The sequence below is a fragment of the Anguilla anguilla genome, chromosome 2, assembly GCF_013347855.1.
Source record: "Anguilla anguilla isolate fAngAng1 chromosome 2, fAngAng1.pri, whole genome shotgun sequence".
In the NCBI taxonomy this organism is placed as follows: domain Eukaryota; kingdom Metazoa; phylum Chordata; class Actinopteri; order Anguilliformes; family Anguillidae; genus Anguilla; species Anguilla anguilla.
Window position 1 is genome coordinate 70,909,966 of NC_049202.1, and position 26,107 is coordinate 70,936,072.

At 44.9% G+C, this 26,107-nt stretch overlaps 1 protein-coding gene across 1 annotated transcript; it reads left to right on the forward strand.

Annotated features, from left to right (window-relative positions):
- The first annotated feature begins 4,427 nt into the window (after nucleotides 1-4,427).
- On the forward strand, nucleotides 4,428-26,103 carry evpla (envoplakin a). The gene is made up of 22 exons (XM_035402858.1): nucleotides 4,428-4,597; nucleotides 11,387-11,486; nucleotides 11,987-12,141; nucleotides 12,602-12,725; nucleotides 13,062-13,193; nucleotides 13,748-13,789; nucleotides 14,029-14,190; nucleotides 14,475-14,582; nucleotides 14,743-14,838; nucleotides 15,383-15,493; nucleotides 16,070-16,216; nucleotides 17,274-17,428; nucleotides 18,304-18,401; nucleotides 18,750-18,922; nucleotides 19,433-19,611; nucleotides 19,767-19,905; nucleotides 20,349-20,542; nucleotides 20,711-20,861; nucleotides 20,986-21,069; nucleotides 21,452-21,559; nucleotides 21,806-21,898; nucleotides 22,188-26,103. Exons 1-22 carry the CDS (start codon nucleotides 4,545-4,547, stop codon nucleotides 25,581-25,583), a joined length of 6,000 nt encoding a protein of 1,999 aa, XP_035258749.1. The 5' UTR covers nucleotides 4,428-4,544; the 3' UTR covers nucleotides 25,584-26,103.
- The last annotated feature ends 4 nt before the right edge of the window (nucleotides 26,104-26,107 follow it).

The following is a 26,107-nucleotide window of genomic DNA, read 5'->3' on the forward strand; positions in this document are numbered from 1 at the left end:
TTTATGGCAGATTGACAGGGTGGATTCATTACAGACTCGAGACACAACTGTTCGTTCAGGAACGGCCGTGGTGCAGAGATGAAACCCGAAACCTGAAGTACCTTGTGCTGGTTGGACAGGTGTCCTTATCGTGTCCCTCAGTAGGTCACTGGGCGGCACGGTGGCGCAGTAATGCGCGCACACCGTTCGAACCCCAGCATGAGGGCCTTCCCATGCAGAGATTGCTCTGAGGTTCTCTCTCACGTCCTCTTGGGTTTTTGCCAGGTACTCCAGTTTCCCCCCCACAGACCAGAGACGCGCAGTGCGGTAACCGGAGATTCTAAATGGCCTGTAGGTATCAATTTGTGAGTGCGTTGTGGTGCGGGCCCTACAATGGATTGGCAATGCATGCTGTCTCCCAATGCATGTTGGGATTGCCCCCCCCGCCTCCAAAGACCCTGACCAGGAAATAACTGGTTTAAGAAAATGGATGGATGGAATAGATCGTCGATGGCAACCTAAGGTTTCTCTTGGTGCCTAGCTTGCCAAATCAAGTGAAATATTTGCGATTCATACGCAGTGCTTATGAAGTACTATCGATTCCTGTACTACATTTAAATGTCTCATTTTTTTGCATCTTACTAGCCCGTTTTGTTTAAGAGAAGCAGTCCACTGGCTTGGAAACTTAACATAATGTTGAGAACTTTTATATTGCTACAGCACAGTGCCTAGAACCTGAAAGGCTTTGATCAACCATTACTCCCAAGTCTTTTTAAAATTGAGCACATTCCAATTTTGTTCCTCCCATAAAGTAATCCTGCCTAATATTTACATTTGGCTATATTGAATTTCATTTGCCAGGTTTCCACCCACTTCTTGAATTACTTTTGTAGATTCCAAACTATTAGCTGGGCCTCCCAGTTTTGTACCAAATTTGACTAATGTACTTGCTATGTCCCTGTCAAGGTCATTGATATAAATGAGGAAGACTGGTCCCAGCACCAATCCTTGTGGGACTCCACTTCCCACAGTTCCCTGCTCAGATAATATCCCTCCTACAACTACTCCTTGTGTTCTATCCTGCAGCCAGTTCCCAATCCACTCTGAAATATCTCCTGTAGTTCCTACTATCTTCATTTTTGCTAATAAGTCTCTTATGAGGTACCTTATCAAATGCTTTTAGGAACATCAAAGTTGTGACTTTGTTTTTCCCCCTTTTCTCCCTGTTTGGAATGGTCATTCGTGTTCACCAGCCATGGCCATTGCTGCAGCCTCCTCTGTCCACACAGCCTAGCATGTCCATTAGTTAAGTCTGCACATGCATTGCTTGGAGGGAAGCTGGAGCACAAAGAACGTGGCTCCCTACTGACCAGCAGGGCTTGTTGAATAGTACGGTACGAAATTCCTCCTTCCAGCAACGCTGCGACCAGTCATGCAACACTGTGTGGCTGCTGGCCACAGTCGGCACTGGCTCGGTTTGCATTCGACACCTGCCCATGGTACCCATCCATACACTGCAACAGTGCCTTAACACAGTGAACCGCTTAGCAGCCCCTGCTTAATCGAAATGTAATTAAATTTGTAAACCGTAAGATCTTCTGCCCTGCAAGTAATAAGCACAAGAAACATTTTTATGTGTCATTTTGATGTTGTGTTTGGGAAATTTCCCAAAAAATGGTTGAACATACTTGCCCAGGCAAAGCAACAACTGAGAACAAGACACAATTTCTGCTCCAATTTGCCAGAAGTCAAACCAGAGCGTTCACCTATGCCGTACCCTATAGCCTGAAGTTAACAGGTGTGGGCTTGGTTAGTACTTTGATAGGAAGCCTTCTAGGTAAATGCAATTGCTTCTGGAAGTGGTGTCAATGGGTCAGTAGGGGGCAGTTTTTTGTGGAACAAATACAACCCCAATATGCCAACACATCGGCCACGGCACTGTGCTGTTTGACAGCTTGCTTAAGATGGAGTAGGTTATTACTATGTTCATAAAAAAATCTCATGCCATTTTAAAAGAAATTAAAAGAGAATTGTAAAGCAAATTTACTACAAAATTTGTGTACTTTGCAGTGTTGTAAACTAATTTACAACGCATACAACAGCTTTTTAGAGTTTAGAATTTGTTTTTACTACTTTCCAGGCAGCCGTTGGTTTCAATTTATTTCCATATGGTATAAAAACCAACTTGCAGATCTGAAAGTTGCTTGAGATAGATAATGATGTCCAAATTATTTTTGTCGAAGTTACTTTATCCTTGCACAATTACACATTTTAAAATTGCAGACTGATATGAAAACTAGCCTGGCTAACTTCTAAGTAGGGAAGTCATTTTTTCCCCAAACTGGAATTGTGTTTCTAGGGAACAGCATCAATCCTTACTTGGAAGTACTGTTTGATTGGATGAGCTAGACAAGACAATGAAAATGTAAATAAAGGAACTTTAAACCAATCGATGACATTGTCTTTAAGTACACTGCGATTTGCTAACTGTCAGTCACAACACATTTCCTGAAGACACCACCAGAGCAGAATGTTTTTCCACTAGAAATTAGTCCATGGAGAAAAGACTGTTTACCAAACAAAATTCAAACATCCATGACTTGTTAGCAGGAAATTTGTCGTCAATGGGCTTTAACATCCAAAATACTGGCAGGGTCCTTTAAGCAAAGAGTTGGGGTTTCCTGGTCTTCTGGCAAAATTCCAAACCTAGTTTTCTAAACATCACACAGTTGGCTAAATAATTCTCCCTCTCCAACTTGGAGCCGATATACAGTGAGCATTTGGCATGGAAAGAAAGATGTGCGTCGCTCAGCTGGCTAATACACTTGGGGGTTCAGGTGCGTTTACACCTCATTTCTATATCATGAAAAGCTCTTCATAAAAGCGATTCTTGTAATCATGACATGATGATGATGAAGCTGATTCGTAGTAGTATTAGCAGTAATTAATATTGTTTAAATATTTCACCGAGCAACAAATGCAAGCACAAATATATTTGAAGTTTCATTTGGCTGGAAGCAAAACAGAACCTGCTGGAACTACCTTGAAGCTTCAGAAACCCCTGTATCTGTTGAAAATCGTCGCTGTAGACAAGAGTATGCAAAGCATGAGCAGAATTCATTGCCATGGGTAGTCACAATGATAATTTCAATCAACTTATATTTGACCTATGCAGGTCCAGTGCAAACAAACTCAGTTTACCCTTCAGTTTGTTCAGTAGTCTTCATTATAATGAAGTTCAAAGCTATTGGGTTTATCACCAGCTTTCAAGGAACACGTTTTTATACAGCTGGATATTTACTGAAGTAATTAAGGTTGAACACTGATTAAGGGTAGAAAAGCCTCGCCTGGAAGTCAAATTTACAACCTTGAATTTGCAGGTTCCGAATCAATATGCTTTACTGCCACCCATTTTACCTCCATATGCATTCAGAAAGCAGTCATGCCAAATTATAGCAATGAAAGGTTTTTGACGTGGTCTGGCATACTGGATCATAGGCAATTTACCATTACCTGCTTCAAGCTGGCGTTTGTGACCGACCTGCATCTTCAGAACACTACAACACTAACAGAATCGGTTGAGCTTAACAGACAAGCTCTTCTTAGGGAAGATTCGGTGCAAATGGATACCAAGGCATTCTTGGCAAAGAAACTTCCCTCTGTTTAAGAGCTCAGGTTCTTTGTGAAAAGGGACATCCCACCATTATAATGATCCAGCACATGCAGGTCTTAGAAATGGCTAAGGGGAGACAAAACCAGTACTGTAGAATTTCTGCCGACAAAGTCAGAAGAGAATGAATAAATAATGTCTTTGTCTTTTGAGGGAAGTGAATGAAGCACTCCTTGCATACATGGATCTTGAGGGTGAGGGTTGAGAAATAAAATATTATGTATCTACTCAGATTGCCCTGTCCCACTTAAACACAACTACATGGCGATTGACAACCCTCCTCTCCTTGGCGTGCCTGAGGGGATTATGGGGGATGTGCTGATATGATGTCAGGATGTAATACAGGCATATTATAAACAATATTTGCTTCAATGTGTGATTGTGTCTCCACAAAAGGATTGATAGGATCGAGACATTTAAATATATTCAACTGTCAACATCATTCAGTTTCTCCCTTACGTGTATCAGCCTTGACTGTGTCTCTCACGGCTACTGCAACAGCTTCAAGATTTTATCTGACCTGCATGGCTGCCATGGCGTCGGAGAAAAAAAATGCAATTCACAAAAAAAATCATTTTCTTGGGAATGTGAAAAGCACAGAAGAATAATAATAAGAAGAAGGAGGTGAGGAGAGAACAAGGGCCGGAGAGCGAGCGAGAACGAGAGTGCGAAACAGGTCCGCCCGGTCCTGCGGAGCAAGACGAACGTCTGGGCGTCGGCGCACCTGTTCCCGGGGCGGAGCTGCGACAGGTAGGCGCGTTTTAAACTCTGCCCTGTCGCACGGACGACTCCCACTGGAGCGCAGAGACGGGACGGAGACAGAAGGGTACAGAGCGAGACCGCAGAGTGCAAAAGGGACTTTAACTCGATCGTTTAGCTCCGGCGCCGTAGCAGGATGTTCAAGAAGAAGGACGGCGGCCTGCTGAAGGTCTCCGGCAAGATCAGCAAGTGAGTCCTGAGCGGAAGGGGGCCCCTGTGCATGTGTGTGTGTGTGTGTGTGTGTGTGTGTTATGTGTGTGGATGCATGTGTCATATTTCCACTCTACTGGAGGGTGTTGTTCTCTCACCTTTTTTTCTGCCCGTCTCTCTCTGTTCCAATTAAATAGAGTCCTGAAGGACTGCACTGAATTGCGCTTCTCGGCTTTTCGTAGCGATTGCTGGTGGCCCTCGCGAGTCAGGGGAACACTTTTGTGTAATTTGATCAGAGAGTTCTTTTTGGGAACCAGAGGTTTGTCTTGCTCTGTTAACATGAGTGTGGTTTAAAGGGTGGCTCATAGGGTTAGAACTGGTTTCCAGTACCAGGCAAGGCATTTTCTTCCCCAGTGTGTGGAGGTAGCTCTGTGAGAAATCTCGGACAGGTAGTCAGAAAGGTGTTGAAAATCACGTCGTACTTTTATTTTCATTGTTTAGGTGATTATTTGTCACAGAAATTAACTTCAAATTAATAGTTGTTGCAATTGTTTAATTCCATCAATCGATTCATTTTCTTAAATTACTTATTCCTGATCAGGGTCTTGAGGGGGTGGGGTGGGGTGGGGTGGGGTGGGGGGTGGTGGGGAGAGAGGCAGGAATACACCCTGGACAGATCACCACTCCACCGCAGTGTTTAACTGCATGTTTGTTCCCAAGAAAGAACATATGGATCTCTTTTTTTTTTTAAACTTCATTTCGGGTTGGGCAACATTCCTCTTTTAGCCTCTAATAAAAAGCTTTTGGTTTGAAAATTTATTACCGATTGAGTTAGACAGAGGTAGTTACGCCCTCATTTATAATATTTGTATTTTGTCAACAAGTTTGGTCAAATAGAACCATTGGAGGCGTGTCTCTCTCATTGTGCAGCAAACCCAGTTAAGACGATTTCAAACACGATTTCTCAGGATCATTTGTGGCAAAATTTCAATATTGTCTCATCTCTCATCCTGAACTTCTTCAAACACATGCACACACACCTACACAGCCACACCGTGGCATTCAATTCTGCATACTAACATTTACATTTCAAGACTTCATTGAGGAATTACTGACTAAGCTTTTAGAATCCTGGTATCAGGGCGTGACTAATTTGTTTCTGAACTGTACATATCTTATAATTTATGTTGATACAAAATAAATACATAAACAATTTCCCTTTGTTTCCTTTTAGCGACGAGTATAATGTTCAATTAAACATACATTTTCCTGATATTTAAAACGACACATTTGACGAAAAACACAGCTCACTTTTAAACAGGGAAACAGAGATTTACAAGTTTCGCTTCAGTTGCTTTGGGCGTGAAATTACCATAAATCTGACAGATATATCTCAGTGGATTGCCACTAAGAAGTTTGATTTACAATTTGGTTTACATATGCAGTCCATTTCATCCAGAAATTGCAGACGGATTGTATTGTGTAATTGCTTGTTGTATTTAGACAGGCTAATTATCACAGTGACAAACCTTTGGCGAGGATTCATTTTTTTTCCCCACTGCGTTCTGAATTGTGCTGCTCCCTGTCACTGGCACGATCTGTTAAACTGGAACGGGAGGTTTGGGCCCACACGCTTCTGAGTCAGGACTTCTGCATGCGGATTGCTGAGAGACCGGGGTGTGCCCCCAGGGCAGAAAGAAAGAAAGAGAGAGAGAGAGAGAGAGAGAGAAAGAGAGAGAGATTTTAAAAACCCTTTTATTGGGACATTGTTCAACCACAGAAAATTACTGTACTTCAAAATAAAAATAATGTACAAGCAACATAAAGAGAAAAAACAATTAACAAACTAACCACAGGCAGAAAAGAGAGAAATAGCTAGAGAAAAGAGAGAGGGAGGGAGAGAGAGCGAGAGAGCGAGAGAGAGAGAGTGAGAGAGAGATTTGAGATTTTAAAAACCCTTTTATTGGGACATTGTTCAACCACAGAAAATTACTGTACTTCAAAATGAAAATAATATACAAGCAACATAAAGAGAAAAAACAATTAACAAACTAACCACAGGCAGAAAAGAGAGAAATAGCTAGAGAAAAGAGAGAGGGAGGGAGAGAGAGAGAGAGAGAGAGAGAGAGAGAGAAAATGAGAAGATAAAAGAGATGAGGTGACCGCTCCTGAAAGGCTAGCGCTGGTGGTGGCGGTGGCGTGGGAGGTGCGCAGTTTAACTCCCTCTGTCTCTGCCCGAGGGCTCGAGGGAAACCGCAGCGCCAGGGCTGCCTGGGCTGCGCCACAGGTTCCTCTGCAGACAGGATGTGCGCACCATACGGTCACAGTCAAAAGCTTAAACACAGTTAAATGCTGAAACGCAGTTAAATGCTTAAACACAGTTAAATTCTGAAACGCACTTAATGCTTAAACACAGTTAAATGCTTAAACACAGTTAAATGCTGAAACACAGTTAATGCTTAAACACAGTTAAATGCTGAAACACAATTAATGCTGAAACACAGTTAAATGCTGAAACACAGTTAATGCTGAAACACAGTTAATGCTGAAACACAGTTAAATGTTGATACGCAGTTAAATGCTGAAACACACTTAATGCTGTGCTTAAATGAGCAAAGTGCTAAAAAAAAAAGAAAATGGGGGAAATTCACCAGATGAGCGACACACAAATACCATTTGCCCGTATGGTGATCAGCAGCCATTTTGTGTGGAAAAACATGGGTGTTGACATGTCTGGGTAGAATTTATATTCATTTTTATATTATATATATATATATTATTACAGCAGGGGCTCTCAGCTCTGGTCCTGGAGGTTCACACGGGTCCACTGGTTTTTTGGTATTTACTCAGCACTCAGTTTCATCAATTAAAATTGTTCATCACACAATTTACTTCATCTGAATGGACTGCTGATTTTTTAAGGCGAAGGCACAAAAAAAAAAAAAAAAACGCCAGCCCCTGCAGCCCTCTGGGGGTCAAGGCGGGGAGGAACCCCCGTATCAGGGGACTATGACAGCACTGAGCACCGTGCGGCAGGAGCTGCTACGCCCGTTTCCGTTCTCACATGAGGGCAAGGTCAGGTGAGGGAGGAGGCTTTTTGCGGATCAAAGAAGCTGCAGTCCTCTTGTGCTGCGGGCGTGTGCACTATCGCGCTCGCGTTTGACGTCGTCCCCATGATCCTCGCATTACCTAATGCCCGTCGTTGGGCGGTGTTCTCTGTGGGCAGACGGAAAACTATTATATCACCTTTTATTTAGCAGAATGTGAATACGTCAAACAAGTATCGCTGAGAACTTGTGGGCAGTGTGCGTGAAGGACATGTCATGAAACGGCCTAACTGAAGGTTAGCTCAAGATCAGTTCTGTAAGCAAAACTATAAAGACAGGATGGGAATTCAAGTTTAGTAGGAAGCATTGAAATAGCTAATCTGACATATATTAAAAGCAGAAATTGGTAGAACGTTCAGACCTGACTTGACTTATTGCTTAAATAAATTTGTGTTATTGATTATAGGCAAACCTTTTAATCCCGATGGGCAGAATAGCCCGTTCTCATTAAACTTTAAAAGAGTCCTAACAGATAAAGAAAGCAGAAGCTGAGGTGGCACTAGACGGGTAATAGGAGACAAAGGACAGCAAGCCAGAGTGCGTCGACATGGCCTGGAGTACGCTGTTATTCAGACACAGAGGCGAGAGGGCGATTAAACAAACATTTCCCTGCTCTTCAGGGAGTGAGGGAATACCTCTGAGAATCGCACAGGCACGGTTTGTGCTCGGTGGGGAGAGAGACAGAGAGGAGACAGGCAGAGAGAGGAGGACGCCTCTTTGTTGTTGCTGTTGTTTGCCAATAACAACAAAAAAAAAAAACTACTTCCTGAAACAAAAACTCTTCCAGCTCATTCTGATTTGTCCTGTGAATATTCAGAGGTCAGAAGGACTCATTGAGATCCTTGAGGGACTATGGATATGACCTAAAAACAATTAACAATTAACAAATTTTGGAGATACTAAACCAATACCAAATTGATTGAATCTGGCTTATTGGATGTCTGAAAAGTATCCGTAGGTGTTTTATTTTATTTAAGGTTGATATATCCAGATGAAAACCCATTGGAACAAAAATGTCTGCTTTTTTTTATTATTTTTTTTAATGATAATGTTGTAAGGTGTTGTTAAACATTGCAGACATACCTGAATGGCAGCCTTGTGGAATCATGGAATGACCTCTAAATTCTGTCCTCTATAATTATTAAATAGTACTTGTGGGATGTTGGAATTTGGACATTGGAATGGACTCTGCCTGACTTGATTTGTGGCCTTGTCATTTTGTTTGAGTTTTAGCGAAGTTGTCTAGCAATGGCAGTGACAGAAATGCACACACACTTTGCCTCATCGCCGATTCTACCCATAGATTTACATAGCTCTGTACGTACTGCTGGTTAGAAGGCATTGTCTTGTCTTGCAGTTCTAATAGAAGCTGATATTACAGTGGTGAACAAAAAGTTGGCACTGCTGCGTTTTATGCTCTTCCACTGATTGAGAGAGCAATGCACTTTAAGGGAATAAACGTGCAAATATATATGCCTTGCGGTAGTAGCTTTCCAGTTTTTTGCATTGAAAAATATAGTGCATATTTGGATTCACAGCACAGCACAGGTACTAGGAGAGCGGCAGTGTAGCACAGTGAGTAAGGAACTGGGCTTGTAACCGAAAGGTCATAGGTTAGATTCCTGGGTAGGACACTGCCGTTGTACCCTTGAGCAAGGTACTTAACCTGAATTGCTTCAGTACATATCCAGCTGTATAAATGGATACAATGTAAAATGCTATGTAAAGGTTGTGTAAGTCGCTCTGGATAAGAGCGTCTGCTAAATGCCTGTAATGTAATGTAATGTATACTAGTCAGAATGTAGCTGGATGGTGGACCTGGCACAAGTGGTAGGCAGAGATAGACATGAGACATGAAATTTGAGAATGTGTTCCACACTACTTGACATTTAAATGGTACAAATCCCCATATTCATACAAAACAAAACATTGTGGACACACAGTTAGCTTCAATCCTGGATTGTGGTGTTATCATTGACGTACAGATTTCTTGCATGCATATATAGAGGAAAGTTTAATGTTCTGTTGGGAGTCAATACACTTTGAGTGTGAATGAGGTTGAATTTCAGAAGGTAGGAGGCAACTAGGCCTTATAAACATTAAGGCTGACTAAACAGGAAGAATGTAATAGAATACTTAAAAAATAAACAAACAAAAAAAACAGGAATATAAGACATAATTTTATTTATTCATTATTCATTTTCACTGTCTCTTCTGATTTTATTTATGTCCAGCTATTTCTGATAGAATATTATATAAAGGAAATCAAACCTTTTTTTTAAATGGATGATGTTCTGACCATGTGTTGCATTGCTTTTGAAAATTGTGTGGGACATTGTGGGAGATATTTTGGGAGAATTCTTAGAAATCTGTCTAGGCTGATTTCAGTAGTATTCACCTCAGAGAGACAGAAGGTATTAAAGTTAATAAGTAATTAATTGAGTAAGATGATCATTTAAAACATATTTTACAAGTAAGTTTGTAAGTTTTTTGTTTTAAAAAAATAAGTTATGCAAATCAGCGAAATGTGTCCTCCAAGGGAAATGAAATTATTTGAACAATTCTCTTCCGTCTGAGGTGTGAAAATGCACCTTTGTGCTGTTTTAATTACCATAGGGAGTGTTCAGGAATGAGTTTCAACAGCCCACAGGTAGAGAAGGAATGAGAGAACAATAGGAGAATACCTGTGAATACCTGTCGCTGTGAAAGAATAACAGAGTGACAGCGCTGTCTGTGGAATGACAGCCATGGGAGGAATTCCGGAGGAGGGATGTGGAATTCGATCCTACTGTCGATCTGGCCCTTACACCCTAAAATCTCCTCACCTGTGAACCTACCCATTTTGTATGCAGGGGGTCCCATTTCAGTGCTCAGTGTCCACAAGAGTACGTAACAATGACCTACACTGAAAAATCTGTACCATACAACAATGCGATATCTGTCCCACAGCAATCAACAACATACTGTAGAGTCTCATTTCTTTATTCCGATACAAAGGCTCATGTGATGGTGTCACTTTTGAAGAGAGCACCACATTCCTCTCTTTCTCATGGTTACTGATGGTCCTCTGTGTCTGGTTGTGTAGTGCATTGGCCTGACAAGTTTGGTCCCTGCGTATGCTGGTTGTCATTCCAATCACAATCCTAGAATTTTTATTTGATATTTATTAGTTATGCTTTTCATGTTATTGGCCACATTATGACAGAAATAGCTGTGCATCCCATGAAGAATAGAAAAACCCATGTTTGCATTGTGTGTTATTGCATATGATTACATAAAGAAAGGTGAAAAAAAGGTAAGCAATCAAATTAAAGACTGAAGAGAATCAACAGGCTCCTGACTGGTAAAAATGTGGACCCATGACCAATACTAACCATTTGGTAGATCACAAAGAAATCAATCATAGCCAACACTAACCATTTGGTAGGTCACAAAGAAATCAATCATGGCCAACACTAACCATTTGGTAGATCACAGTGAAATCAAAGACTTAGCCAATGGTAGTGAGTCAAACCTGCTTTGTGCTAACAAGTACGACAAAAAAAGTTAGTGAAGAACTTAAACACGTGTCCAACAGCCTTAACTGGGCAACAGATTGGTCAGGATGAAAACCAGCATACACAGACCCCCGCCCCGCCCCCCCCCCCCCCCCTTTTCGGGCCGAACCCGGACCCACTGCTGTAAAGTACCAGTATTAACCTTTGCTGTGTTGCCTTCACAGGAGCCAAGTAAATGATTTGGCCTTGCTGATCGCGCGCATGCAGAAGAATGCTGACGTGGTGGAGAAAGATGTCCTGCGTGCGGAGGAACTTCTGGCTGTGGTGAGTAGACTGGCCTTCCACAGCATTTGCGCACACACACACACACACACGCACGCAGGCACGCACGCATGCATGCACACACACATAAACACACACACACACACACACACACCCAAGCCCATGACCCTGCACAAATCTCTGTGCAATGTGTGCAAAAAATCTATATGCATGAACTATGAACCTTTTTTCTCAGTTCAACGGTTCACGGTATTTGATCGTTTCTTTTGTAGCTCACAGATATGTTAATACACTTATCTTCCTTACAAAACCAATGCTAGAACAGATACAAGGGACATGCGAGAACAAGATTGAGAGAGTGCAGGTTGTGGGGGGTAATGCCAACTGGTTATGGAATGGCAGTCATTCTCTGTATCACGCAATTCCATTTCCAGCGGCGAATTACAAAAGGGTACAAAACAACAGCCTTTCCCCCCCCCCTTCACATCCTTATATGGTCAATCCATAATCCACGTCCCCCTCCATCCGTTTTTCCTTCCCAGGATGCCGAGAACCTGAGGAAAGAGCTGCCGTTCAAGCACCAGAAAGAGAACGCGGATCGGCTGGCCGAGGCAGAGGGCCTGCTGAAGGACCTGTTCCTGGACGTGGACAAGGCCAAGAAGCTGAAGCACCCGCAGGCCAGCGAGATCGAGAGCGAGTGAGTGCAGCACGCTCGTCCGCTGCACGCTCGCGTAAAGGCGGAGTCAGAATGCTTCCCATTACATTACATTACAGGCATTTAGCGGACGCTCTTATCCAGAGCGACTTACACAACTTTTTTTACATAGTGTTTTAGATTACATTTATTCAGCCGGATATATACTGAAGCAATGCAGGTTAAGTACCTTGCTCAAGGGTTACAACGGCAGTGTCCTAGCGGGGACTCGAACCTGCAACCTTTATGTTACAAGACCAACTCCTTACCCATTACACTGCACTGCTGCCCAGCAGAGTCTAAAGGAAGAGGCGATCATTCTTATTACCCAGGGCTGTTTGTAGCGCCGTGTTTTTTAAAATGTTTTTTTTTTTTTAACGAACTCGCGGATGAAGATGTCATTTATTTATTTTTTTAAAGGTAATTGCAGGTTATGGACTCCGGTCTCTTTTTGCCTCCTCAGTGTCAGCCACCTGCACGACCGCTGGTTCAAGGACTGCGCCTTCTACCGCGAGGTGTACGAGCAGATGAAGGAGGTCGAGAAGGGGCCCAGGATCGACTGGGCCCAGGTGCTGAACCAGAAACAAGTAAGCCACGCTCTCCCTGCCGAGCGCTGCCCAGGGCGGTGGCGGCGACAGCCAGCCAGCCCCCCCCGACGCCCCCCCCCCCCCCCCCCCCCCCCCCGGTGCGTCCCGCCCCACTGCTGGACTCATTATGCAGAACCGGGGAAACCGGAGTCCTGCATGACGCTCGAAACCCTCAGTTTTTCCGGCTGTGTTTACAGCCTCAGCTAACATCAGGCACCGGTCGGTCGGTTTCATAATGGCTGAGGGCTTTCCAGGAAAGCAGAGGACGTCGCGGACGTCCAGGTGTCAGTGCCCCGCTGACTGGAGCCTTGTGGCCTTGTCCTCGTGTTTTCACAGAGACAGGTGAACGCGGGAGACTACGGGCCCAGCATGACCGACCTGGAGAAGCAGATCGCCTCGCACAACATCCTGCACAAAGAGATCGAGGCCTACAGCCACCAGCTCGACGCCAGCTCCTTGGGCTCCAAGGTACCTGTCACGCACTATACTATAATAATATGACAGATAAAAAACGTGTGCACATTTGAAATACAATACTATGCAATCGCTTAGCGGACACTCTCATCCAGAAGTGGGGGACAGCAGTGTAACTCTAAGGAATACAAAGATGGGATATCAACAAGAAAGGCCCTTAATAATAAGGGTAATGTTAACCTATCAAACAACAAATGGTATTGTAACTAAAGAAAATACCGACAGACAGAACAAATAGAATCTCTACACCACTGTAACTACAACATCATTCAAAGGAAAATCCAAATAATCTTAAAGAAAAAGAAAGGTCATCTAGAAGGAGTTAGGGGAGCCACTGTGCAATCTGAAGAGGTGAACATTTAGTAAAGTAAATAGAAATTTATGTGAAATTCAGCACTTCCTTCCACTTTAAGGGCCTCATTAGCCTGTTCAAACCCACTGAATATTGCATCATGGTTTCAATGGATCAACCATCATGGACATGCTCACACCACTGAACCACACTGGACAGGAAGCATGCATTAAATCTTGTGTTTCTGATCTTTCAGGAGGAGCTTACTGCCACTCAGAAGCAGTACAACAACCTTTTAGTAAGTGATATTTATAAGCTAAAATAATATGTGTTCAGTGTGGCATTTTGGGGGATTCGTGGATTAACTGGTATGCTTATCAATGGTTCAAGTCTTACAACAGCCTGTACCTTTTTGTAGTTGTGCCAGTCCCATATAATTTGAGTAATACGATCTCATCAAGTCGATAATAATAATGTGCCGTTGATACCTCTGCGTGTGATGACGGCGGTGACACGTGCTCTCCTCTCTCTTGCCAGGATAACTCAAAATGGCGGCGCCAGTACCTGAGCAGCTTGTACGACTACATGCAGGGCTGCACGAAAGAGCTCTCGTACCTGAACGAGGAGCAGAGAAAGATCGTCAAAGAGGACTGGAGCGACCGCATGGTGGACCCCCCGGACGTGCGCAGGCAGTACGAGGTGAGGTCGACGGGGAGGGGTTTTTGGAGGAACGAGCGGGCGACCTGGACACAGTACACAGCTGTCCTTACACGGGTGTACGGGGGCCTGGGCAGGGGGACGCATTCAGAAACCAGAGAGAAATGTGTTGGCGCAACATAAGGGTTATAACCAAATCAGGAATCAATCTGAATGCCTTTCCCCGAGAAGAGAAATTCCTTTGATACGTCACTTCTGTTTAACCTTAAAACAAAGTCGCCATACCGAGTCAGCTGTTTGATTTGATTTGATTTCCGGCCTCTCAGAATTTCAAGAACAACAGCCTGCTGGCCCACGAGAGCGAGGTGAACAAACTGCAGGATGACGGCGACCGACTCATTGAAATGAAGCACCCAGCCAGTGAAACCATTAAGGTCTGTACAAGTCTCTCTGTGGGCACTGCCTTAACACACACAAGAAATCTGCGGTTGAGCTCCCCCTGGTGGTCTTGTCGTGCCAATGCTCTGAGGTGCTGTACCCTGTTGGAGAAAAGCACATTTTGCTTAATCATCACGGCGCTTGTGTGTGTTACAGCTGCAAAGGGATGCCGTGAGGAATGAGTGGCAGGAATTCCTCAACCTGTGCATCTGCCAGGAGTCACACCTGGAGAATGTGGAGGAGTACAAGAAGGTACTGAGACAGAAAACTCAGGAAACCCAGTCAGACTCTGAAACATAGAAATTCAGTCAGACTCTGAAACAGAGACTCAGGAAACCCAGTCAGACTCTGAAACAGAGACTCAGGAAACTCAGTCAGGCTTAAAAAGGTTTACATCTCATCTGTGAAATGATTTGGTCGCACTGGATAGACCTCCATGAGGTGGCTTCATGTCAGTGGACATGCTGTCTATTGTTCCACTGTCCCCCTTACCTCCATTCCAGTGCTTACTGTCATTTCTATTTTTGTCCTAATATTGTAGCTTGTTCTGCCCCCTAGTTTGACTTGGCAGAAGTTATCTCAGAATAATGTTCACTGCGTGAACTGAACTGTGTTCTTGGATATAAATAACTGTACGAAATGAGTATTGTACCTTATATCGAACCTGTGTTTTTGTAGTTGTTCCAATGACCTTGATATGCACTTTGGTAGGTCGCTTTGGATAAAAGCGTCTGCTAAATAAATGTAATGTAATGTAATGTAAATGTCTCTGATGTGTGCCTTCTGCCCTGTCCAGTTCCAACTGGATGCGGACACTCTCTCCGAGTCCCTGACGAAGCTCAACTCCAGCCTGGACCCAAAAGCTCAGGCCAATAAGACCAACTCTGAGAAACTCCTACAGCTTGAGGTGAGAGCCTTTTTTTTATTGCAAGCCAAAATTAACCAATCAATGGTATGACCATAGGCTAAAACTCTAGAGACGCACGTAGTCTTAACGTTGTCTTAACTACTGCTTGTATTTTTTCCATAGACTGCGTTGTTGCCGTTCTCGTTGTGTTAGTGTTAATCAGTTTAACCTTCAGGGTCCAAGTTGAACTATGCGGTTGTTCCCTGCACTTGGACCGGTACTTCTCTCTAGGGTTTTCGTCATACTTGTTCCTGCTTATGGTTATACACTTTGTCGTACGTCGCTCTGGATAAGAGCGTCTGCCAAATGCCTGTAATGTAATGTAGTCTGGTGTGCGCTGCGGATACAAATTTTACTGTCATATACAGTATCTTATACAATTAGGTTTTCAAGACAAGAATTTTTGTTGCTAGCTTTGACAACACTGCTGACACTGCCATCCCACTAGCTTCGCTAGTTTTGACAATACCGATGCACGAGCTCGGACTGTTCTCTCGAAAGGCGCTTTTTACCTTTAACGAAACCGTTAACCTCCGCGTAACCGAGCACAACTTCGCCTGTCTAAACCTCCGACAGGGGGAGGAGAGGGCGATGCAGAGGAACGAGCAGCTGCTGGCCGACCTGAAGAAGCGCAGCACCTCCATCGCCCCGCTGAAGCTGCGCCACAGCCCGCTCCCCAAGCCGGTCACCGTCGAGTCGCTCTGCGACTGGAACACCGACAAGGTACGCGCGCGCGCCCCTCGGCTGCCGAAATGCTACGGGGAAAGGCTCGAGACGCTTGAACTTTTCAACCTCAGTAAAAGGAGGCTTAGGGGGAGATTTGATCGAGGCTTTTTAAATTTATCAAAGGGATTGACAAAGTGAACTGCAGGAAATTATTCAAGTGGCAAAGGGTAAATTTCACACAGACATTAGGAATTATATTTTTTCCGCACGGAGAGTGGTCAGTGTGTGGAATAGCTCGCCTGGACATGTAGTGGATGCAGAAACACTCGGGGTATTGAAGGCCCAGTTTGATACGGTGTTAGATACTATCCAGCTTCAAGGTAAACTAAGCATTAAGTACAGTTTAGTGGTAGGAATAGACGAGCAGTGTTGGGCTGAATGGCCTGTTGTTGTCTTATGTTATGTTCCGTTATGCTATGTTACGTTATGTTGTTATGTTATGTTATGTTATGTTATGTTATGTTATGTTAAAATCAGAGTCTGTTATTCACAGAGTATGTGACACGTGGAAGCCTGTCAGTGTCATTTCTAACGAAGAAGATGTGGTGGTTAGGAATCCACACAATGGAGGGCTGCTGGGTGGCTGGTCCGGTTAAGGCTCTGTGCTAGTGCGTGTATGCCTCACTTTTTTGGTTTTGAAGCCAGTCTACACCAGTGCCAACTATGGCAGCCAGCCCCGCAGGACGCTATACAATTGCTGCTTGTGACTTCCAGGGAAGGGAGGGAGGGTTTCTATCGACTGGGATGAAACCATCGCATCACACACAAGCCACCCCTGCTGGCTCACCCACCTTCGACGGTCAAGCTACGCACGCCGTGTCGTCCACTGGCTTGTGTCTGTGCGAGATTGACTGGTGGCCTGCAGTGTGATAAGACGTAGACTGTGGCAGTTTGTGTTTTTGGGGGAGAGCAACATACCGCTCTGCACTCTTCTGAATCGATAGAGGGGGGGGGGTTAGAGCGAGGAGTGCAGAAGCAGAAGGTCAGAGGTCAGAGGTTGACTGGTTGTGCGGAAGCTGTGTGAAAACATCGCCTTTATTTTACACTCCTTCAGGGAACAGTGACCCGGGGCGAGAAGCTACTCCTCAAGTCCAACGCGGACAATGAGAACTGGGAGGTTCAGGCAAGCAACGGGGTAACCAAAGCAGTGCCGGGGGTCTGCTTCCTGATACCTCCCCCTGACCCAGAGGCCGTTAACAAAGTGGACAGGTAAAGAACTCGAGGGCATTCTTCAGCGTTCTGGTAGAAACCAAAGAGGAACCATTAGCACTGGGCAACACAATCAAGAGTTTAATTCAAACTAAATCACTGTGGAATCTAACAGCCTGGTTTCTGCATATATACCCGTAAAGTGCATTCAATCTATGTATGAGGATATGATAGGAAAGGGACAATGGCTTTTTATTACTGTCCAAATCATTTTTGGACATGAATGGAAGTGCTCTAAATGTGTGTTTATGTAGACATATTTGGAACTCATAGTGTAGTGATGTGCTTTGAGTGTATGGTTTGGATATTCAATCATACATGAATTGAATACAATTGTACTCCAGGATAGTTGTGACCTATCACAGATTATTATGACACAGGTGTATGACACTATGATATCAATGTGTTATGTCATATTACACTGAAAAATAAGAAAATAAAGGGCATTAAACCCCACTGGACTCAATAAAACACATTGTGCGCTATACCACTGGTCTCCATCGCTGGTCCTGGAGAGCTACAGGGTCTGCTGGTTTTTGTTTTCACCTTAAAATCAGCACCCAATTGAGACCCAAGATACCTGGTGAGTTGAGTTAACTGTGTAATCAACTGCTCTAATTGATTCATGAAGTGCAGAGTCACCATGAAAACCAGTAGACCCTGTAGCTCTCCAGGACCAGGGTTGGAGACCACCGCGCTGCACACTACCACCTCTCCCTTCTGCGCCTCGGATTGAGAAAACTATTAAATCTAGCGAGAACTCCCGTGGTGATAAGAACCTTTCACGTCCTGCGCTTTTGCCGCGTGGCTTCTTCAGGACGCAGGCCAGGCGCAGTAAGTGTGACGCCACTCTCTTTGTGTCCCCGTGAGAGCAGGCTCTCGGCAGAAACGGCGGACCTGAAGAAGAGAAGGGCTTCTCTGCAGGCTTCCCTGAAGCCCAACATCACAGAGGTTCAAAGGCCACAGCAGTCATGTAAGCAGATTCTTCACACAAGCAAGCAAGCAAGCAAACAAACAAACAAACAAACAAACAAACAAACAAACAAACAAACAAACAAACAAACAAACAAACAAACAAACAAACAAACAAACAAACAAACAAACAAACAAACAAACAAACAAACAAACAAACAAACAAACAAACAAACAAACAAACAAACAAACAAACAAACAGTTAGCGACAGTACCTACCTACAATGCCCTGAACTCTCGGGAGTTGTGTGGTCCCATGTTTTGGCAATGCTTTGTGCGTTCTGTGTGGTTTCTCCCACTTTGTTGGGTTTTCGAGCGAACCTAGCGAACGTAAACTTGCCTTCATCAGCCTCCCAGTACAGCGCTCCAGTGAACCCCAAATCAGCGCAGGTGGCCTCGAGGCTGGACAAGCTGGACGACGACCTGGAGAAGGCCCAGCAGGACGTCCTGAGCCGCCTGAGGACCCCGCTGGACCGCAAGGACCCGGCGGCTGACCTGACCGCTCGGCTGAAGGAGCAGGAGGTGAGCGGGGCGTGCAACAGCTTGAATCATCGTTTTAATTCATCGGTGCTCTCTGCTCCTCGTCATTCACCAGATTTAGGTTTTCTTCACATTGTCACCCTATGAATCTAAATAATAATAAAAAAAATGTCTGGATATAAGCAAAAGGAATTTTTATGTACTTAACGGACCAGCGGCTCACGTGCATGGTAACTTAATGTTGCGCATAGGCGGCAGCGTAGTGTAATGGTTAAGGAGTTGGTCTTGCAACCTAATGGTCGCCGGTTCGATTCCCCACCCAGGACGCTGCCGTTGTACCCTTGAGCAAAGTACCAGACCCACGTCGCTTCTGTGTATATCCAGCTGCATAACTGGATTACAACCTTAAAATGCCATGTAAAATGCGTGAGTCGCTCTGGATAAGAGCGTCTGCTAAACGCCTGCAACGTAACGCGTAACGTGCCCACGTTGTTCCGTAAGCTGATGCATCCGATGATGTCACTCACCCGCTGCTGCGCTGTGCCCCGCTAGAAATCAGCGGTGGCTCTGAAGGCACTGGAGAAGGAGAAAGCGGCGGCGGAGAAAGAGATGGAGCCCTTCCTGTCCCAGCAGTCCGGCGGCGTCGTCTCCTCGGCCTTGCCGCTCAAACTGAGCGACGCCAAGAACAAGCAAGACAGCATCGCCGCTCTTTCCGACCTCTTCAACAAGAAGTAAGCAGCGCGCGCCGTTGACGGCGCTGTGCCGGGACAGTTATACAGCCCCCGACGCACCGCTCCCCGATGCAAGAACAGCACTGTTGTGCTATCAACACTGAACACACCAGTCTGGGCCACAGGTCTGATTCTCACTTTTTTTCCCCCATCAGGGCCAAAGCTTCCCTCGAACTGGAAAACCAAATCAAGAAGGTGGACGGCTTCGTCTCTGGATTCGAGAAAAAGCTGGCTGCTGACTCTGCCATCCCAGATGCACCCAATTCTATCCAGACACGCACCCAGGAGCTTCAGGTGAGCAGTAACACCTGCTGGGGGTCTTGCACTCATGTAATTAACTTTGCCTAAAATGAAAGGGCCAATATGATCCTCAGTTTTTTAACATTGTATAGAATGTTATCTCAGAACAGTGTAGTATATAATGGGTAAGGAGCTGGGCTTGTAACCTAAAGGTCGCAGGTTCGATTCCCCGGTAGGGGCACTGCCGTTGTACCCTTGAGCAAAGGTACTTAACCTGCATTTTCTTCAGTATACAACCTGCTGTATAAAATGGATGCAATGTGAACGCTCGGTTAAAAAGTTGTGTAAGTCGCTCTGGATAACAGCGTCCGCTAAATGCCTGTGATGTAATGGTAATGGTAATGTCAGTTCCCGGACGTGTGGCCTCACAGTTTATTAGAACAACGCGATCTTGAGAACAGCACCCCCGTGACTCCGTTCCCGCCTTTTTCCGGCAGGCTATGCGCAAGGACGTGGCCGACAAACAGGGCGAGATGCAGAAGCTGAACCAGGACCTGGAGGCCACGGAGCAGCTGTGCAGCTCCTTGCAGAAGGGCTACCAGGAGTACTGTCCCGACATACGCAGGCAGGAGAACGAGGTCAAGACGCTCAGGAACCGCTACGCTAACATCAACAACCAGCTGCAGAAGAGGTGAGGGTCTGAAGGCAAAAAAAAAAATAAAAATAAAAATAAAAAAAAGAGCCAACCTCTACACTGATAACAAGTCACGATGAGCGTACAAACGCCGAATTCTGCGTAGTACTCTGCCTGCCCAGTGACTTTTTGAGTTTGGCTATATGATCGTGCCTGTTCCTTCAGAGAGAATCTCTTGCAAGAGGCAACGAACAAGAACCAGGCGTTCCAAAGTACATCTCAATCGCTGAACTCCTTCCTGGACAATCTGCCGGACAATAAGATCAGCCCCAGTGACAGTCTGTCACAAATCAACACCAAGCAGAACTCCCAAAAGGTCCGTCTGTTTATGTGTGTGTGTGTGTGTGTGTATGATTCAATATCTGAAGTGAATCAGATCAAATTAACCAGTAATCACAATTAAAGCTGGAATCTTTGCTTGCTTCATGCTCATTTTGTAGAGAGTGGTGGAAGACATCAAGAGAAAGGGAGATGACATGGACCGAACGGTTGATCTGTCCAACGACTTGCAGAACATCCTCAACGTAAGACTTTTGTTGACTTTCATAAAAGATAAACGTGTCCTGAAAAAAATAGCACTCAGCAATCTTAGCTTCTTCATGTCAAATTATTTCCTTTTTGATTTTTAGTGAGTTAATGTCAGCATATGTTCTGCTAGAGCTTGAGCTTGGACAACTTTTATTGAATATGTATACACATTTAGCTTTAGCCTCATTATTATTTCATAGCAACATAACTGAGCGTAAAAAGAGTAATTTGCGCTATTTCTGGAGATCAAACTTGTTTTACTGTGCATATACTGACAAAAAATTACAAACGGACGGCATCTGTACTTATTCATTTACTTGGAATCTTCTAGAACATTTTCCAGTGATTAAATAAATCTTTCCTATAAAACTTTGGCAGGACTATGAGACTAACTCTGAGAAGTACCGCAGCACACTCAGCGACAAGGGTAAAACAGGTGCGGACAAGTACCAACCTGCCACCCTGGCTGATTCTGTGGAGAAACAGGTAAGACCAAAAGCAAGCGATTGCTTCATTGTTCTTCGGAAAAATGTCATGTAATATGCGTGTTACAGTAATTTACACATAAAGACAAATGCAGATACATTCTCCCATATTATTTTATGTCAATTAACCTGTCTGGCTGTGACTGCTTTGGGATAGTTCAGACTATTAGACCCTCAGTGATTTGAAGTTATTAGAATCGGTGTGTTCAAACTGATGGAAAGTCAATCCTGTATTTCTATTTTGCAGGAGAAGGCTTTGGTGAATCGTTATGCCGAAGTATCAGCAGAGAATGAACAGCTACTCAACCAGATGGATTTTGCAAAGAATCTCATTACTCAGGTATGGCAAAAACCTGGAAGAGTAATCAATTGTTATTTTCAGTCATATACAACTAAGGAGTATATTACCATGATTCTGTTCCAACATTATACAGATTCTAGTTTTCCATTGACTAATTTTCCAAATCCATACATGACGTTAATACTGATGTGATATTAAACTGTAAATGTAAGAGGAGTCATTCTGTAACCAGATGCCATATTACCTTACACAATTTACAAAAAAATATGAGAAAATAACGCATAATGTTTTAAATAAACTTCATACTTGTCTCATCTTCTTTGAGCAGAATGATGAAAAGATAGGCCAAGTGGCAGTGCAAAGGCAGGTGCATCTGCAGAGCCAGCAAAGAGTGCTGGATGACGCTGACAGCCTGAAGAAAGACCTGGCAGATGAGCTCACCAGGCGCAGCAAGGCAGAGGCTGAACTCGAAATCTTCAGGGTGAGGCTGATGTCCTTGAAGAGTCGTAGAGGCGTAGAGCGACTGGAGGAAAAAGAAATCCTCCAATACTACCGTGACCCCAAACTGGAGAGCGATCTGGAAACCCTGAGGAGCCAGCTCCACAGTGAGGCCATGAAACGTTCCGGAACCCAGAGTGAGATCGTGAGGATCAGTGAGAAGGTAGTCTCCCTGGAGACTGAGCTGAAGAGTATAAAGCCCAAGTTGGTGACTAAGGAGGTGACGGAGATCGAAAGAGACCCCCAGCTGGATGTGGAAGCCGCCAGGTTGAGAGATGAGATGAGAAACCTGAAAGATGAGGTGAGGGTCAGGTCAAGCGAGTCTGTCCAAATGAAAACTGAGGTACATCTCCTGGCGCAGAAGAGGCCAACCATTAAAGAAAAGGTAGTGAAAAAGGAAGTGTTGAAATTTGAGAAGAATCCAGAAACGCTGAGGGCGGTGGCAAACTTGGAAGTTGAGATTAGTGATGAGAGCCAAAGAAGCAAGTCTTTGAATGATGAGATCTTCCAAACCAGGAGCCAAATCAACACTCTGGAAAGAATTATCCCTACTGTACAACCAAAGATTGTCGTCAAGGAGGTAAAGAAGGTGGAGCAGGACCCTGAGACTATCAATGAATTCAAGAACCTCGGAAGTTCTCTGGAGGAAGAGAGACTTGAAAACAGTTCACTCCTCAATGAGCTGACTAATCTCCACTATCGCTATGAGCAGGTGAACCAGATGAAGCCACAGGTAGAGGTCAAGGAGATCATTAATGAGATCTACAGGGTTGACCCTGGGACAGAGGCAGAACTGGTAAGGCTCCGGAAAGAAATCAAGGATTCCAGCAGAGAGCGTTCGGATCTGGAGAGGGAAATTAACTTAGTGCTGGCAGACCTGACCACCCTCCGCTCCCAGAAGCCTAAGGTGGAGACAAAGGAGATAACCCAGGAAGTGATAAAAGAAGAGAGGAGCCCCGAAGTCGTCAGAGAGATGCAAAGGCTAAATGATCAGCTGTATCGCCTACAGAGCACCTACGACGACACCGTGGACCAACTGAATCTTCTGCGAAGAGAGAGGGATCAGTGGAAGACCGAGAAGTCCAAGGTGGAGACAAAACTTGTGACCAGGGAGGTGATCAAATATGAGAACGATCCACTCTTGGAGAAGGAGGCCGATCGACTCAGGAGGGAGGTACGGGAGGAAATACAGCGACGACGCTCCACCGAGGAAACCGTCTTCGATCTCCAGAATAAGTACATCCTCCTTGAGAGGCAGAAACCAGAGGAGAAGGTGGTTGTGCAGGAGGTACTGCGTATGGAGAAAGACCCAAGGCAGTTCCTGGAGCATGAGAAACTTAACAAGAGCCTGGATGATGAGGTGAAGTCTCGCAGGAATCTGGAACTGGAGGTGCAGCAGCTGAGAGCTCTGGTTGAGGAGAAGGAGAGGATTCTCATGGAGTCAGATGAACGACAAAAGAAGATTCAGGTGGAAATGGAACTGCGGCAGATTACAACCAGAATCAAAGAACTTGAGAATGCGCCACCACCTCTGGAGGAGAAGATAGTTGTAGAAGAGGTCATGAAGGTTGAGAGAGATCCTAAACTGGAGAAGATGACTAATGGCTTACGCATAGATATGGACAAAGAGACCAATGACATCATAAGACTGGACAGGGACATCAGGATCCTCACCCATAAACTGGAGATCCTACAGAGAGATAAGACTGTGGAGAAGACAGTCTACAAAGAGGTGATTCGGGTAGAGAAAGATCAGGGTGTGGAGGCTGAGAGGACCCACTTAAGAGAGATGATGTCACAGGCAAGAAATGCAAGACGGGACTTAGAGGATGAGATACAACGAATCACCGAGAAACTTAATCGGCTGCAGAATACAAAAACATCTTATTCCATGGAGGAGACTACTCTCAATCATAACAGAGATGCCCTGCAGAGAGAGAAAGAGAACCTCACTCGTGAGCTGAGGACTTTTGAGTCCGAGAGACAGAACATCGGCATATCGTTCCAGCAGCAGAGCAGGCTGATGAGCGAGAGAAGCCAGATGAGCAGACAAAAGAGTCTCAAAATGGAATCGGACGTGCAGCGTCTGGAGAAGGAGATACTGGACGAAAAAGACACGATACACAAAAGGGAGCTCACCATCCGTGAGCTGCTGAACAGCCTGAAGAAAGAGGACAGTTCTGAGACCAGAACGAGAGAGACGAATGTCTCCACAAGAATTACCATCTTAGACCCGGAAACGGGCAAAGACATGTCTCCGTATGATGCATACATGGAAGGGTTGATTGACCGTAACCAGTACATCCATCTGCAGGAACTGGAGTGTAACTGGGAAGAGGTCACCACTATGGGGCCGGAAGGGGAGGTATCTGTACTGCAAGACCGCAAGAGTGGAAAACAGTTTTCCATCAGCAATGCCATAAAGGATGGCAGACTGACCCAGTATGACCTGCAACGCTACAGGGATGGCAAGATTCCCATCTCAGAGTTTGCCCTTCTGGTTGCTGGAGAAAAAGCTAAGCCCTCCACTTTCGTGAGCAGCTCAAATTTGTCCTATTCAAGCAGTCCTCTTCAAAGCCGTACATTCAACCTGTCCCACAGCGAGGATAACTTTCCAATTTCCGGCATTCTTGACACCACTACCAAAAATCGCATGTCCGTGCGCAGTGCCATGACCCGCAAACTTATTGACCCGAACACGGGGCAAAAGCTGCTGGAGGCGCAGGCCGCCACCGGGGGCATCGTGGACGTCAGCAACAAGGAACGCTACTCGGTTCACAAGGCAGCGGAGCGTGGGCTCATCGACTCCAGCCACCTGCAGAAGCTCATCAACGCTCAGAAGGCCTTCACCGGGGTGGAGGACCCCATTTCAAAGGAACGCCTCTCGGTCGGCGAGGCCGTCCAGAAGGGCTGGATGCCCAAGGAGAACGCGATGTACTACATGGAGGCGCAGTGTCTAACCGGGGGGCTGGTGGACCCCAAGAAGTCCGGCCGCCTCAGCATTGGCGACGCGGCCAACGCGAAGATCCTCGACAGCACCATGGCCAGAGAGCTCCAGGAAGAGTCAAACTACTCCAAGGAGATAGTCGACCCCATTACAAGAGAGAAGATCAGCTACAAGCAGGCCATGGCTCGCTGTCAGAAGGATCCTGTCTCAGGCCTGCTACTGCTTCCCGCTGCCTCCACGGATCTCTCTTACCGATCGTCGGTCTATGGCAACTACTAGACTCGTTTACTGCCAAATAAGAAGGGACTCTTGCCTCTGTGATGATAGATTTTCCAGAAGTCAAATTAAAATGTACAATTTAACATATCCATAAGCAGACATCACAGCAAGATAATCATTATGAACCATCTCAGGAAGTCTACCAATCCTGTATTTCTCATCTTTGGGTCAGACAATTGCTGCTGAGATGCTTGTATGTTTACTTTCTTGTTTGTAATGGGATGCTCAAGTTGTTTTTTGTAAACCTTATTTAAAATGCATGAAATCTATTTTTATCCAGGAAAATATATGTTCTGCACACATTCTGATCCAAGACATTTTCATGTTATGTTAAATGGGTTGATGGGCCTTCATGCAATCTTGCTCCTTTACCAAGTTTTCTGTCTACTTTCCAATACTTTTCCATGTGAGGACGGATATATTAAAATCCAAGAGCTACCCATTTAGACTGTTTTATCAACAGTGCATCTTGTTTATTATTGTATACACAAAATAACTGATTAAAATTCATTCAACATTCTCAG

Coding starts and splice junctions, on each gene's coding strand:
- evpla (XM_035402858.1), top strand. CDS start 4,545: ATGTTCAAGAAGAAGGACGGCGGCCTGCTGAAGGTCTCCGGCAAGATC. Junction 19,906..20,348: donor CACGCACCCAGGAGCTTCAG/GTGAGCAGTAAC, acceptor TTTTTCCGGCAG/GCTATGCGCAAGGACGTGGC. Junction 20,543..20,710: donor AACAACCAGCTGCAGAAGAG/GTGAGGGTCTGA, acceptor CTGTTCCTTCAG/AGAGAATCTCTTGCAAGAGG.